At 41.6% G+C, this 17290-nt stretch overlaps 1 protein-coding gene across 6 annotated transcripts in view; it reads left to right on the forward strand.

The window, feature by feature from the left end:
- The window catches only part of klc1a (kinesin light chain 1a), a 44078-nt gene that overhangs the window by 2310 nt on the left and 24478 nt on the right, over window positions 1–17290 (forward strand). For all 6 annotated transcript variants that reach the window (XR_010168085.1, XM_063909425.1, XM_063909427.1 and 3 more), the window contains exons 2-6: window positions 5075–5342; window positions 7131–7361; window positions 7758–7836; window positions 12866–13094; window positions 14198–14285. Coding sequence is in view for 5 of the 6 variants with exons in the window: in XM_063909425.1 (XP_063765495.1) it covers window positions 5076–5342; window positions 7131–7361; window positions 7758–7836; window positions 12866–13094; window positions 14198–14285 (894 nt within the window). In the remaining variant the exon portion in view is untranslated. The remainder of the gene's footprint in view (window positions 1–5074; window positions 5343–7130; window positions 7362–7757; window positions 7837–12865; window positions 13095–14197; window positions 14286–17290) is intronic.

The following is a 17290-nucleotide window of genomic DNA, read 5'->3' on the forward strand; positions in this document are numbered from 1 at the left end:
ATCTGTTTTCAGAGAATTAATCAGGACTGTTGTGATATTTGATTAATCATCTTGAGTGCAAATCATTTTCCACTTTCAGATCCTCTAATTAGATTACTTTTGACTTCAATGGTAGAAATAGTTATTTGCATGTGACTGCTTTCATCACAATAAACTACAGCCTCCATAATGACGATGAAGTTGAATGAATACCTTTTCCAAAATGGTCTTAATAAAACTGAACATAACCTTAATGAGGGGACGCCTAACATAAAGAAGACTGCGATGATGTGGATTTATAACTTTTCAACCGAGTTTCTTAGTGTACATTATGTCAAATAAAGTCAGACATCATGACATCCATGGTGAGATGGAGCTTTCATATGCCAATTAACAACCTGCTCTTTCATAATGGCTCTGATGCAATCTGAAAAATGACAAGCTCTGATGAATGTCTGGTACAGAGGCACAGAAATTAATTACCTAATGAGAAAAAAGGATAAGACTTTTATAGATTCTTCAAGGGGAAACTCAGGTCAGGAGGAACTCGCTCTTTTGGTAACACAGTCCTAAAAGCGTTCTCTTAATCTCTGCATAAGCATCTATATATCAAAGTCAGTGTCTGTGTATTACAAATAAACTCAGTATATTATCTTTGTATATTTCAGGCTTTGTATTGCTGCAGCGAGGAGCCACTCTGTACATCAGAGCATCTTCAGCTACTTCACTCAGTCGAATGATACACTAGTCTCTGGCCCAAATCCCAAAACAAAGTCATTGGTGCTCTTCATGTCAAGTGAGGGGTTTACCGGAGTGAGCCTGCACCCCATTTCAGAGAGAGATGACACATAGTTATAGTAACCAATACACATAGTTAGTCAGCAGCGAGTGAAATCACAGAAAACCAGGCAGTGATGATCCTGTGTCGGATACATTTGAATAAGATGTTGTAGAATGAGACACTGAACACTAAATCAGGTCAGTATGGATATGAATACTTGTACTTTGCTCTGTTTCAGCCCTGCAGTGTCCTGTCTCCACTGCCTGATTTGTTAACCCCTCTGTGGGTGTCGGAAGCTAATGTGTCGTCACATGATACACTTGTAAAGGCTTCATAGTTGAGTTAAACTGAGGGGGAAGTGAAATTGAGAACTGCAGAATGTGAAATCAAAAACTCCCGTAGTACAAAAGCAACCACACAAGATATGTGGGCAACTTTGATCATTTTGAACCGGGTTTAATCGTTTTTATATCAACAAAGTATCCCGTGACTACTTCTTCTTGTGTTTGCAGAGTTTTATAGCGTCTGTCAGCTTGTGGTTTTTGTTTTTAAGGAAACCAACATTACGGTTTGGTCTTCCCCCTCTCAGCTCTCATCAGGGTTGTTTTCAGCAGAAAAGGCCTGATGAACCCATTCAACACCATTTGTCTGGCAGTAGACAGGGGAGGTTGGAAGCTTGCTAGTTAAGAAAGTGGAATAAATAGCAGTGAACTAGAAAATACAGCCGGAAAGGAAAGTGAGTACTGGACTTTAATTACTGAGGTGGATGAAAACCCGTCTCTGAATGAATGCTGATGTGGCTCCAGGTATATTATCAACTGTGTATAATGACAACACTCTCCATATCAACTAAAAGATGATGATGTGTCATTTGCAGTGTGTTTTTGAACCTGAGTGGCCAACAAATGTCTTTAATCAGGCTTTAAGTGTTAATCTTTGAGAGTGTTTTGTTTTAATTTAGTAGTTTTTCAGTTGAACTAATTTGTTGTCTGTCTTTAATTCTCCAAACTCTTTTGTTTACTACACTGGACTTTCCTTCTGGCTGCACTCTTTTGGTTTTGGTAATCAATCACAGCTAGTGTTGCAAACTACCCTACGCTGTTTTTAAAGCTATTTTTAGCAAACTAAGACAGTAAAGCAAATGCAGAAAATGTTTTCATTGACAGGATACAGGTTGAACAACTGTTGCATTCTTAAAATCATGGATAGAAATCAAGTAAACACACGCCAGTACATGTTGTACTGAGAAAGATCGATTGAGTGTAACTTGTAGAGGCTGTGAATCACAGTTCCTATCAGCCCACACATCGCTGACTAAGATTAATGCTACGCAGTGCTGCTCTTCCTGCTGCTCCTCATGCATAAAGCCCAGAGCAAGCACTCGATGTTCCTCTTCTTCGTTGGTCTCGAACACAAACCCTCCCCTCCTCATTTATACCCCTACAGTTCTCCCCATCACCATGTATCAGCGCTTTAACCAGCTCGCTGTGCATGAGGAGCTGCAGCGTCCCCGGGCTCTCCCCCTTCAAGACAGCTATTTACATTTCAAAAGTTAACATCAGAAGTAGTGTCTGTGCCTTCCCCCTGAGGTGCTTTGTGCTCCGAGACTCATCTGATGCCAAAAATAAAAAGACTGTTGGATCGGAGCAGGAAAAAAAGAAATGGCTCGTGCTGTCACTTTCACTTCTGTATTACACAGCCCACGGTGCTGCTTGTGTCTCTCATGGTCTTAAGGATAGTTGACCTTCCTCTGTGTTGTATAAAGCAGTGATTGTGTGAATCCACTCCAATAGGTTTCACTGTGTAAGAACAGCTTTTGTTTTGATAGCTTCATCTGAAACAACAGTCTTTTTCCCCCTTAGTGACCTGTGCAACTACTCACCATCCATCAGGGAGTTGTAGCGATATTAATTATACCTACATAATTAGCATTTTCTCAATTAACTGATAGAGTATTACTAATGAACCAGCAGACCTCCTGTCCTCTGCAGCTTAATAGAAAACTTCTAATGAATGCTAATAAGCGGCTAACATTGTAAAAGGTGTTTGGGTGGTGGCTGAACATTTCAATCTGACAGATATTGCTGTGGTTCTTAGCAGATGATATTGTCTCTTGTCTCCCAGGTAGTCACTGTTAGTCATTTGGTAATTACTTAATCAATAGTCACTCACTAAGCTATTTCCTATGAGGATTGTAAAGGAAATTTGCCCCTTTTTTCAACGTTTTATTGACCACATAATGACTGAATCGAGAAAACATTGAGTAGATTAATATAAACTGCAAATAGTAGTTAGTTGCTGCGTTTATTGGAAACTGGTGTTGATTCTGAGCAACAACAGGACAGTTACTCTTATCAATTTGCCTACCATATCCGTCAGTCCCTCTGAAACAGCATCAGTTAGATGCTAATATAATCTGTTTATCACTGAAAGTCCCCTCACGCTGCTCACCTGGAGCTGCTGTTTTTCCATCTCCTCCTGCACACAGTTTCCTGCCCCGCTGTCAGCTGATAGGCTGCAGGTGTTGCTGAGTCACATGGAGCGATAGGAGCTAAGGCTTTTCCTACTTCTGCTCGGTCTGTCTTTGACTATGGTTCTTTTTTTTTCCTTTCACACTTGAACTGCAATGGAAATCTTAGGCAGTTCAGGACACGTCTATCACCGCAGCTTCTATACTCAGGTTGGGCAAGCTGTTTTTGTTGCAAGATTTACGAAAAGTCTGCCACACCAACGAGTCGTTTCATTTCTGTATTCCTCACAGAGCAACGCAGTGAAACATCACATCTGTCAGTGCTTCTGTAATTATTCAGTTTGAAGTTTCAGTCCGGTGTGCTTGCAGGGATTTATTAGGAAGCTTGCCACAAGTGCTGCCGAACTGATCAGCCATAATCCTCTTAAGTTTGTGCTGTGTGTGTGTGTGTGTGTGTGTGTGTGTGTGTGTGTGTGTGTGTGTCTGTCTGTCTGTCTGTGTGTGTGTGTGTGTGTGTGTGTGTGTGTGTGTGTGTGTGTGTGTGTGTGTGTGTGTGTGTGTGTGTGTGTGTGTGTGTGTGTGTGTGTGTGTGTCTATGTGTGATGCAAAGAAAGTCAGATTGAGTGGGAAGGAGTGCAGGTGGAGTTTGTTGAGTCAGTGTCTGAAAAAAGATGTACTGACATGCAGTCTTATAGTAACTGCAACTTGGTAAATGATGCGAGACTAACACTGTATATTAAAGGTGATATTTTGAACATTTTGCTTAAGTTTAGTAGGTTTTAGGCAATAAATGCTGACTTGACTTCATAATAAAGATGCAGCAGTATAAAATAACAAACCATAATGCTTTTGAAAGACGGGTGGCATCATGTTTTGTTAAGTTTTCTACTCGGTGTGAGAGTTTCCCTTTCTAAAAATCCTCATCCCATATCTGTCATTATCTGTAAACCACACACATGCCACAGCCCTCAGGTCCTGATTTGAGCTGTCAGCAGGCAGCAGGTTTATCATCTTCGATCTTCACAGCTGCACCACAAGTCGCTCTTTTTTCTTAAGCATCTCAAGTGATAACGCCTCAGTTTTTAAGAGCTCTTCCTACAGTATTTTTCTGCGACAGCGTGTTGATCCTCTTGTGAATGCAGCTTTTTCAGTTGCTGCAACACCCTGCGGCTGTCAGTGCCTCGCTCAAAGGCACCTTGGGTGTAGTCGAAAGAGAGAAACATTTCTTATTGATTATCTCAACCTGAAACACACACACACACACACACACACACACACACACACACACACACACACACACACACACACACACACACACACACACACACACACACACACACACACACACACAATCTGACCTTTTGTTTAAGACAATGTTGTTTCTCACCCAGAGCCGAGTATTGATCGTAAGGGGAGGTGTGTCAGGGTGTGTTGTAGCAATGAGACGAGAAAAGGTCAGGAGGAGGCAACTCTGAATGAAACATCTGGAGGTTGTCCAATTTGTGGCTTTGTTTTGTTCTGTTGTCTCTGAATGTGTTTCAGAAGTTAACCCTGATCAAACTTTTTGCTGCGTTAAATGTTCTTTTTCTGTCACGACTTAAAAAGCAAGTGGTTCTCATGTGGAAGTCTTAGATGACAACAAGCTGCTTTTAGTTTGATTGTTTTTGTCAGATTCAGAAGATGTGTTTCCCTCTGGCCTCAGAGCATGATGTTTGAACTTTAATGAGGACATCCCTCTCTGATAAATGATAAACTGCAGGAACGTTCTGGTTAACAACTTTATCCACTTTAAATTGGACATCATTTTGAAAGTCATTTTCCTTTCCCTGTTGTTGAATCTGCAGAATGCGTGAGGACATGTCCACCATGGTGTGCGTGAAGGAGGAGGAGGACCCCGGGGAGAAGCTTTCCCAGGATGAGATCATCTCCCGGACCAAGCAGGTGATCCAGGGGCTGGAGGCCCTGAAGCAGGAGCACCACTCCATCCTGGACGGCCTGCTGGGCACGCTGCACTGCCTGAAGCAGGAGGAGGAGGGCATCCTGGTGGAGGAGAAGTCCCACATGATCCGCAAGTCCATGGAGATGCTGGAGCTAGGGCTGAGCGAGGCACAGGTGTGTAATGAATTGTTACCGTGGATTATTTATCAACTAAAATATCAGGGTATTCTTTGATCTAAGTTCTTTGTGCTCTGTGATCAATATAAAGTATTTCAGATGTCTTGTAACAAAGTGAAATCAACAGCTGAAGAGAACCATTAGCCGCACAAAGGGGGACGTGCTGCTTTGAATGCACACCACGTTAATAACAATCGGTAGCTCTGTATCAGAAACACGCTTACAAACATGTCTTGGATTGATGCTGCAATTACCGGTCAAACAAAAGATCTGACAGGAAATGTTAAATAGCTTTGCCTTCAGCTGCCTTTAACATTTAATATCACCAGTCTTTTTGAGTTCTTAAAATATATACAGGTATAGCGTGTCGTGTTTTTCCTTGTTATGCCATTTGCAAAAACTATTATGAAGGCAGTAGGAGTGCAGGACTTATTTGACAGTTTACATTCTGGTATAGCAACCAGATTTATCCTCTTTATTAAGCCTGAATGCAAACCAGACACAAGGCTTTAATGGTGCGTAAGTTTTATGGGTGTGCATCTTTGTTTAGCACACACCAACTTTGACTTTTGTCCCGCTTTCACTGTGCTCAGAAGCAGCTGTCCTGTAAGCAGCGCAGCTTCTGAGGAGTTTGAAAGAACAGCGGGCAGACAAACTGTCTCCACGCTGACGAGTATCAGACGTTTAGGGTTCATACATTTATTTTAATCTGTTGCGTGAGAGGGAAGAGTGACAGACTTCAAAAAGATTGCAGAAACACTTCAAAAAATGCTGCTGATTTGGATGGCCTTTACCTGACCCCAGTTTGGCTTGCTTTAGTGATGCACATAATAACAGACTAAGAAAACAAAGCAGATTCTAATGCAAGGTGTTTACATGTCTCTCATAAGTTGCATTTCTCTGTCTCACGTTATATATATATATATATACATACAGTATTTTTAAATCACTGTTTTCCATTAAGACTAATTAACTTAGCTGTAGGCAGGAATTCCTATTTCTGAAATCTTCTTGAAGAAACTTCTTTAAATGCAGAAAACTTAGTTGCCCTATGAATCACTGATGAGTCACTGTTGGTGCTTCAGCCTCTCATCTACATCTCCCAGCAGGCTTTGCCTATTAAAAATACAATACACTGCACCATGCAGAGTGTTATATCTACCTTCAGTCTTTTGGGATAGCTTGCAGTTATTGTAAAACAGAGCATGATTCAGACTTTCTGCATAATCTTTCTGCCTGTAACAACCCCGGATGCCTCTGTGCTTCAAACTCTTTGTCTAATTACATACCTCCCAGCCTTGCACTCACACCACATGCTATTAAGTGGATCGTTTTACCCAAAGTGCCTCACAATAACAGTAGACACATATTTAGTTCTGGTGGGGACTGTACTCTTTTCACTGGTAGTTTCAGTACCCTAATAGACATACAAAGCTGCCACTTAATGTGCTTCTATTTTCGTAGAATTAAACTATTTCATGTTTATTGTAATTAGTCCATGGTAAGATATAAGGTATGGTATAAGTTTGACCTCTCGTTCGAGATATGCTGTTCTTAAATATTCAGATACTCTTGAATATCAAAGGAATTTCAGGGGTTTGGTTTGTTTTTCAGATCAGCTCAGGATGATTGTAGCTAGGAGTGACTGAGAATGATCATGAATATTGTTATGTGGTTCTAAGCCAATGAGATCATGTTTAAGGACCGTGGCTCAGGGATACAGGTAATATGTATCACCCCCAAAGACTCCAAACATCGAAATTATGTGATGAGATTATTATTCAGGTTATGATGGCGCTGTCGAGCCACCTGAGCTCAGTGGAGTCGGAGAAGCAGAAGCTGAGGGTTCAAGTGCGCCGGCTCTGCCAGGAGAACCAGTGGCTGAGGGACGAGCTGGCCGGGACGCAGCAGAAACTGCAGAAGAGCGAGCAGAGCGTCGCTCAGCTGGAGGAGGAGAAGAAGCACCTGGAGTTCATGAACCAGCTGAAGAAGTACGACGAGGACTTGTCCCCATCTGTAAGTCTTCTTCAAAGTTAGCATGCTTAACAAATCAAATCCTGGATTTCTCATAAGTCAAACGCGAAGGAGAAAAGGTGTCGAGCTGTCCTTAAGTGGTTCAGTAATGCGTATGTCTAGTATTCGAATAAGCTCTACACTTGCATGCCTAGATCTTCTGCTTTGATTTTTGGGGCTCGAAGTCATTTTCCTGAACTCCTTATCTGCAGCAGAGTCGATTAAACCTATCAATAGAAACAACATCAGATATTTCAACACTTTGAAATGTGTTGCATCAACCCAGGCTATGGAACGACTGAAGCAGCACATAAATAAGAAGTTGGTTTTGCTCTTCTATGAATTTAGAGTCAGTTGGTTGATCTTGTCTTCCTCATCCTTCACTCGCTCCCCTCTCAGGAGGAGAAGGACTCTGACTCCACTAAAGAGACTCTGGATGATCTCTTCCCAGATGACCACGACGACCAAGCCCCAGGCAGTAAGTGTTCCTCCTTCCTCCTCTTTCTCCATCTACTCAAGAAATGAAATGAAGTCCCTGCCCTCTGGGCGTAGATTTAATTCAAGGGGGGTTCTTGTCAAGTGGAAAGATAGTTGTGTTATAGAACAGTTGAAAGACATAGTTAACTTCAGCTTTAACAAAGTGAAAGGGATAGTTCAAAGTGGAGTTGTATGAGGTTCTCTATAGTCTGTTTTACCTACAGTCGATGGCTGGAAGATGGGCGAGGGGTGGAGGGGGTGACCAATCAAAAATCACATACACACCATCTTTGATTTTCTGTGTTTTGCAAGATACAATTACAGTTCTTGTAAAGGGGGTCTGGTGGCTCGAACATCTTTGGCTCTCCGTTAAAAAGGGCAGCAAGGAAAAGCATCGATAAGTGTACACTTTTAGGTGGCTCAAATAGGTTTAATACATTGTTATTTAACTTAGTATGTATGTTGTGAGTGATGATGTGCAGCTTTTTATTATTTTTCTAAAGGTTGCCGTCATTTTGAAAATGTCACTGCTGTGAGATGCATTCATTCTCAACACTAACGTAATCAACCAACGTCGAGTCCGTGAATGCCACCACGGTCAGATTATATATCACATGATATACGGTAGGCAGGTTTCTCCCGCCATACATAGCTTTTCTGAACTTTTCTGAAGCCTCATCAATCCACGTTTCTTCAACTTCATCTGCTTTATTGTTTTCTGCCTCGCTCTGACTCTCTTTTCTCCCACTTCTCATGTCCTCCCCTTCCCTCTGTGTTTGATGGGCTGGTCTTTCAGCAGCCCAGACAGTAAAGCTGTGTTGACTGAGGCCCATTAGTCAGGACCTGGTTTACCCTGGAGGGAGGCCAGATGGAGTGAAAACTGTGGTTCTGGGTATATAAAGTGTGTCCTTTTAGTGTGGCTGTATTTAGGGTAAATACTTTTTGGCAAAATGCAACAGTAGTGAATAAAATGCCAATCATTGAAATATTTGGGACCATGGCAAAGTCGAGTGTTCTTCTTTGTTAACCCTAATACAAAAGCTGCAGGTTGACGGGTATTATAACTACATTTAAAACCAAAACCCCACCAGAAGAGCTATGGCACTAGTCTGGCTGCATTTAAAGAAGTAAATCCTCAGTTGTTTGGGACAACTGACAGAGCCACCCACAAGCCTCTGGTCCCCACACACAACTGCACACACTTTGTTCCCAAACTTGGCTCTGAAAGACTTTTAAACCCTTTCTTTTTTGCACCAAGTTGATTCCCATTTGGCTCCCGGCACTAGTTTGTCTGCCAGTTTCAATTGGTGACAAAATGGACAGCGGACTGATTCACATTCTTTAACTTCTACAGACCAGTCTACGAGTCAGACTGCAGCTTTGTTCACTTTACCCCTCCTCTTTATTCCTGGGGTCAGAGGGTTTTAACTTAATATTGAATCCAGTCTTAACAACCTTATCCTAGTTTCATATATATTAGAAATAAGTTATGAAACAGGGGAAGTGAAAGGCTTTGACAAATATAGAATATCGCCAGCTGTGTCCTTTTTGCGAGTCAGAAAGATCAAGAAACGAAAATGTCAGCTACACAGGTGCGTCTGATGCTCTTCCTCAAATGAAGATAATAAGTTTCACTTCTTTTTTTACAATGAACATCTTGTCCTCCAGCTTTTCCATGGTTTATGTGCCCACCAGAATATGTTCAGTGGCAATTCCCTCCTCTTGGTGTGATTTTAGGTTTTGACCCAGATTTCTTGATGTTTTGGCTCAAATTCTGACCGGAGTGCAGGTTTTAGAGCTGAGGAAGCAGGTGGATTTCAGTGTCTAATAATAAGACTACATGGAAAACTGGCTTCCTTGTACCACTGTACAGCATTTTCTCTAGCAGTGTGAATAAATCTTTTGCTGTGTTGAGCAGCACGGACTGAATATGAGTTATGACACGACAGGGAGGACAGAATTTAATAGAGTATAGCTGTGAGTTACGTCGGGGAATATCGGGAACATAGGATTTACATTCTACAGCATAAATCTCAGTTGAAGGTGTGTCACTGTAGAGGTCAATACTGCATAATGAGTTAAAGCTTAATATATGATGTTTCTCTCCTGAGTTACTAAGATAGAGACATCAGCGTAAATGTTATAGATCAAAAAGCCATAGGGAAGGACGACGGGTCGGAGATGTATTTAGAAATACGAGTTTTAATTTATTTATAGAAATGGAAGGGGCAAATATTTGCTGTTAAGTACCTCTAATACTAATAAACACAATGTCATAGGTTCATATATTTGTACTGGGACATGTCTCCATGCTTTAATGTTCAAAAAGCTCTTTATGTTTCTCATCCTGCCTGTGCTGCAGCACCTCTTTTCACCCTCTGTCTGAAACCAGAGCCTAGTCTGCCCTGATTGGTTAGCTGGCCGGCTCTGTTTTTGTAGTTGGTCAACCGCTTAGCGATGTCTCGCCTCTTATACTATCACGTGCAATGTGTTGGATTGCTGGCCAATAGAAGTGCACATGTTACCTCGTGAAGGAGTCCAATGGAGGCGTTTCAGGCAGAGGGGGAGTGTGTGGGAGAGGAACCCATGGAATTTAGCCTTTGCAGACCAAGCCCCGAAAACGCAGAGGGCCTCTTTAAAATAGTAGTAGTTGAAATGTGTTTTTATTTTCCTACATTTTTCTGATCCGCAGTTTTTCCATTGTTGAAAGATGAATTTGAAATTGTTTTCAGGCACTTTGAAAATAAACGTTTGTTAATTACAAGTGAGGTTTTAAAAAGTAGGACGGTTGTAATGCAATAGGTCTGCGCCCACACCCACTGACACATAAACATGTTTCATTGTTGCACACACACCCACATATACCTGCTCACACCCACATCAGCACGCACAGTGAATACAATATAGTAGCTACATCTGGGGATGGTATATACAAGCTAGGGACTATAAATCAGAAGCAGATGGGTTGTAGCCTGGAGGATGTAACAGAAGAAGTTTATTGGTTTCAAACTTAAGTTTTTCCTTTTTATGAAATAGAATTTACATATTAGCCGAATCAAAAGGAAGGCAGTTGTTCTGTGTGTTCTTTGATTAATACATGGAGAAATGTAAGGGAGTAGTAGGTGTATGGTGAAGCAAGGCAGTATGGCATTAATCTTCTCAGTGTGAAAGAGAGCAGCCTGAGACTCTGTGTGGGTGTGTGTGTATGTTTACAATATGTGTGTGTACTGTGGGGTAGATTGGATGTCTTTCATCCTCAAGCTTATTCCTATGCTTTTATTCAAAGCTTTTGAGGTTTTGTTGAATTGCCGTCAGCAGGAAATAAGGTGATTGTGATGACATCTATACCTCTTTTTAAATTGTCCTCAGGCCTACGCACAGTATTTCCTGTCCAAATATTTACATTTCAGTCCTTTAGCTTACTATGTTATACACACTGAGCTACTGAATGAGCTTGAAGAGATCATGTAGCAGCACTTTTTAAAGGAGCAATCTCTGAATTTTGTATTCCATAAGGATGCTTAAAAGAATTGTGATAAGAAGAAGAGAGGATATACTTTATCAATCCCTCGAAGGGAAATTTCTTTCCCCACTCTGTGGTGTTCACACACACATTACACACACGGAGGATATACATGCTCAAGCAACGATGATATACATGCACAAACAACCACACCCATGGAGGTGAGGCGGCAGAGCAGGGAGGCTGCCAGGTACCCGGCGAGCAGATTCAGGGTTCGGTGCCTTGCTCAAGGGCACCAAGGCAGTGGCTCAGGAGGAGAACTGGCACCTCTCCAGCTACTTTCTCACTCCATTTTTTTTAAGTCCAATCGGGATGTGAACCGGCAACCCTTTGGACCCCAGTCCATGCCCTTACCGACTAAGCCACTGCCGCCATAAGCAGGGTATGATATCCCAGTGTAAAACGGATGAAATTTAGGATGCCCATGTATCTTAAAAGGCTGACCGTGGCCCGCAACGTATCAGGGTTCAATCTCTAAAGTCGTATTAATTTCGCTCCAAAAAATCCTCAACATTAGCTCTTACTTTAGATGATTTTGCTTTTTAACTAGCATAACGACTTCAAAAACTAAAACCCAGCAAAGTTCAAGAATCATAAATAGAACATTTACTATAAAAATATGCAATACTTATCAGTTTAAAACCTTTACAACTATATATTGCAAATGATTCATTGATTTAAGAATATTATAGGCAATTTAATCGATGCAAAGTAATGGTTAGCACATGAAGTCCTTTGTATTTGCAGATTAAAAACAGACCGATGCAGACGCTGAGTCTCAGATGATGTTGGTTGTTGTTATTTATGCTGTCTGCGTTCCCGATCCGATCGCCACCGGCTCTCGTTCAGAGTTAATTTAGCACTGCTGGCTATTTTTTAACAAGAAACCCAATGAGGGGGTTTCCTGACCTTTCGCACACGCACACACACTCACTCACTCACACACTCCTCCAGAGACAGACGTACTGCGTGTCATGAGACAGATTCTTCATCCTCCTGACAGCGCAGAGAGCAGCACATGTTCTGTGCATCGTAGCAGAATGAGGACATTGTTTACGTGTGGATAGTCTTGTTTGTTGGACATATGTTTACAGCCAGCCCTGTTTGTTTGTTGAGTTTTTAGCTTTGACATAGGAACTCAAATAGCTAATGGCTACACAGTATGATTAAAAGGAACCAGCACAACTAAGCTTGAGGAATGGGGGATGAAACTATGAATCTTTTATTTGACAGAAACAATTATCAACATCTATTTTTGTTTACGCACACAATGCCAAACATACATTTTGAGGATTTTAAGCATTTCTTTTTTAGTTTCATACTAAATTAAATATCTCATAAACCCACATAATCAGCATTTTAATAATAACTTGTCTCAGATGATTTCAGATGCAACTTCTTTAATAGGTCTGGATTTTCCCTAAATGACCTGCTATTCTATTTGGATCCCTGATGTGTGTGTCCTGACATCTAACCTTTTCCTTCTCTTTCCTCCGTGTGTCCACAGTCCAGCCGTCCCACGGCAGTGCTGCAGCAGCGGCTGCTCAGCAGGGGGGCTACGAGATCCCGGCCCGCCTGAGGACCCTGCACAACCTGGTAATCCAGTACGCCTCGCAGGGCCGCTACGAGGTAGCTGTGCCCCTCTGCAAACAGGCCCTGGAAGACCTGGAGAAGACCTCTGGACACGACCACCCAGACGTGGCCACCATGCTTAACATCCTCGCCCTTGTTTACAGGTCGGTCTACCAAAATGTTTATCTTGTGCCCCGGATTACAGTTGTGGTTTACAAAATCACAGGGGCTAATATAACTGAGAATGCATGAATGCTTTACCTTGACTCTTATAGTTGGGAAAGAGTTTAATAGTATAACTGTAAACTAAATCAAAACTAACTGAAATAGGATTGTTTAATCAGTGTACGAGGAATATTTCATAAATGATTGTGTAGAAAGTTTTACATAATATATTTTTTCCTTTGATGATAAATCCAACGGCTGCAGTCAGTGCTAGGACTAGTTTTTAATTACTCTTCTGTTTCTACCATCACACTGTTTGCAGCATGAAAACAAGGCTTTACTAGCTTGTAAATCCTTAAGGTCCCGGGCCACTCTGACTATTTAATGAGCAGCTCCAGGAGTTCTGATTTGAGTAGAAGCTTGTTAGTGAAAGTTGTGATACTCTTTTGGTAGTTTTCAATGAAAGGAGTGTTGTTAACCCTTGCTGGCCTTCTTGCAAAATTGGAAAACCCTTGAAATCCATCTAAAATGTGGCTTTTTACCAGAGAGAAAGATGTGATAATGGTTACGGCCTGTTGTCTCCCTGTCACCATCACAACACAGTGGCATGTGCCTTGAAACCTTTTGCAAACAACCCTCAAAGCATTGTGGGACAGGTCTCTGAAGGACCTCTCCAACGGTCGCTGGATGCCTTTCTATGTCAGAAATGGAACGAAGCAAACATAGGAGACACAACCAGAGATTTACAGTACTGTAATAGAATCGGGGAAGTGTTGATTTCCCAGCTCAAGACAAAAAGAACAAAAGACTGGAGTATTTTACAGGAGTTGGACCCCTGGTTCCTTACTTCCACAAATCTTCTCCATTGAATAGTGAGTGCAGTGAATAGTCTGGAGAGAGAGTGTGGGTCGCCTTGTTGTCAGCAGTTTGTTGCATTGACTGTGGGAACTGCTGCAAAGCTATTTGGATTGTGTCGCCTGAAAATAATGGGCTGTTAGTGGAAGTTGTTAGCATAGTTTATGTTTCTTTTTTTTGTGTGCGTGTCTGTCAATCTCTGTCTGTGTTTTTCCTGTCTCACTCTGTTTGCCCCTGTCTGTTTCAGGGATCAGAACAAATATAAGGAGGCAGCTAACCTGCTGAATGATGCTCTGGCCATCAGGGAGAAGACCCTCGGCCGGGACCATCCAGCTGTAAGTACATCTGTCTCCATAACACCCAGGTTTTATCTGAATTATACAGTTATCTAGAGTTGCTATCCTGTATTTTAAAATAACATAATAGTAAATGTTCTTGATGTTGAGGGGCAAAAAAGTACATAATAGCAAATACTTGTAAATAAATTCTCAATTAAACATTTGGAGCTAACAAAAGAAACACCATTCATATTTCAGCAACAAAAATCTGTACAATGAAGAGAGAATTATCATTTTGGATCAGCAGTTTATACCTTTCTTTAGCTGAGAGTTAGATGACAAGATTGTTGCTACTCATGTTTGTATGGTAAATATCAAGCTACAGCAATTGTATGCTTTGCTTAGCTTAGCATACAAACTAAAAACCGCTAGCCTTGATCTATAAAAGCCTACCAGCACATCCAGAAATGTCTAATTACTATGTTTTACATCATTTTTCATATCCCTATAGTAAGTGAGGCATAAAAATGATTCTGAAAAAAATGATTTAGTATATTCCTGCTAGAGCCAGGCTAGCGAAATCCAGTAGTTTTTATGCTAAGCTAACTGGTTGCTGCGTTGCTGTTGCTTTATTATAACTGTTCCAACAAGAAATTGGTATTGATCTTCTCGCCTCAGTCTCATAAAGAAAGCCAATAACCCTATTTAAAAAAAAAATCAAACTATTCCTTGAAAATAAAGAGCTCTAAAAATGGATTTCCGGAAGTAGTGTAATAAGAAAACAAGACATCTTTATCTTGTTAGACACTGACACTGTTATTACCCAGACCCTTTCATCTACCTATTTTTGGCTGCTGCTGGGTCCTGTTTTCCCCTCAGAAGATCAATAAAGTTCATTTAAAAACATTTCCCCTGTTCCCCCTCAGGTTACTCATATAACAACACTGACAGACAAAATAACAGTGCAGCCAAAATAGCTTTTGAATTACAGCCTCATTAATAGAGAGCCCATGAAGCTAGGACTTACTTTCAGAGTTGCTGGGAGGTGCTCCAATGCACTTATACAGCTTTAACTTGTTAACTGTTTTTTTGTACTTTTTAGATCCATAAATTACGAAGATTCCTCCATTTTAGAGTCAATAGCAACACCTCATACAGCTGTAATGCTTAATGCTGTTCAGACATCTTTCCTTCCAAACACAATTACATTTATTTGTCCAGGGTTGTGACTGCAGTCCAGGACCTGACAAAGCAGATTTCATAAATGTTTAACACACTCTCTTTCTCAGAGCCCATTGCTTTTTGTTTGTCAGTGTGAGTGTAAACAAACAGCAGGTCCACTAACTGTGTTAACCCCAGCAGGCCTGGGTCTCCTCTGTCTGGACGTCCATCCCTCTCCACTTTGTGAAACTGAGGTTAGCCCTCCCCACTTCTCCCCTCTCCCACCTCCACCCTACCATCCTGCCACCACGCCCTGATCTTTTCTTTTCCACAAGGAGGTGATTTGTTGTATATTTTAGTGATTTCATCATCAAAAAATCGTAGTTTTCGCAACCATAAAGCCAGTTGTTTTACACCAGGGGTTTTCAACCGGTGGTCCGCGGACCCCTGGTGGTCCGCGGCGGCATTGCATGTGGTCCGTGACAAGAGCCTATGTTGATCAGTTCACCATTGTTTTTTTTTAATATAAATTCGCTTTGATATTTCAACACATTTCCAGAATACCGTTACATATCGTGAAAAATATGTTTAAAATAATATAAAGGAAATTCAAGCTGACAGAATGTAGCCTTGCGCCTATCCAGTCTATGGTAGCCTGTGATTCGCTAATGGTAATGAGTTGCGTCGCTAACCTCACTTATTATTCATTACGTACAGTCTTGCGAGCAAAGTTGACACACATTTATAAGCATAGCCGACGAGAGTATTTTAAGATAGGTTGTAGTACAGCAAACATTTGTTACATATGTACTAGTCTAGCTATATATCTAGCACCAATGGATCGTTTTGTAGTGAGGAAAGTGCCAGAGGGACAGGCTGCCATGACAGAGGGTCAGGCTGCCACGACAGAGGGACAGGCCGCCACGATAGGGCAAGGACAGGCTTCCGAAGCGTCAACTTCGCAAAAAAGACGAAAAAGAAAATACAATGAGGAATATGTTAAATATGGATTCACAGTGACGACAGACAGAGCAGGAGAGGAGGTACCACTGTGTTTCGTATGTTCAACAATTCTCTGTAATGAAGCTATGAAGCCGTCGAAACTTACGCGGCATATGGAGACGCATCACGTCCACTTGAAGGCCAAACCCGTTGAGTACATGCAACAGATGTTGCGTGATTTCAAAGGACAGCAGGCTACCATGAGGAAGAGTGCAAAAATAAATGAAAACGCACTGAAAGCATCGTATCTGGTCGCTCTCAGGGTTGCAAAAAGTAAGAAGCCCCATACCATTGCAGAGCAGCTTATATTGCCAGCAGCCATAGATATGTGCAGAGCTATGGTAAGCGAAGAATGTGCCAACAAATTAAAAACTATTCCGTTGTCAGACAACACAATCGGAAGACGAATTGGGGAAATGGCAAATGATGTCAAAGACCAGCTGATGGCAAAACTTCAGACAGTTCTGTTTTCCCTTCAAATCGACGAGACGACAGATGTTACTAATGATGCGCAACTGTTAACATTTGTGCGATACGAGGACAGTGGCACTATGTGCGAGGAATTTCTTTTTTGCAAACCACTGCCCGGGCGAACTACCGGTGTAGAAATATTTAAAGCACTGGACGATTTTTTCACGGAGCACAACGGAGTGACAGCAAGTGGATCCTGCTCCCATTCAGTGACGATGCATCAGTAGGGTCAAGTCTGACGGCTGTGGAAGAGGATAAGCTGATTGAGATGTCCACAGACTCTGTCAGGAGGCATATGTACGACACACAGCCCCTTGTTAAATTCTGGATAAGTTGCCAGACAGAATTTCCACAGCTTGCTGCAAAAGCAATGAGGTGTCTTTTGCCCTTTCCAACCACATACCTGTGTGAGAGTGGTTTTTCTACAC

This window comes from Eleginops maclovinus, chromosome 19 (assembly GCF_036324505.1).
Source record: "Eleginops maclovinus isolate JMC-PN-2008 ecotype Puerto Natales chromosome 19, JC_Emac_rtc_rv5, whole genome shotgun sequence".
In the NCBI taxonomy this organism is placed as follows: domain Eukaryota; kingdom Metazoa; phylum Chordata; class Actinopteri; order Perciformes; family Eleginopidae; genus Eleginops; species Eleginops maclovinus.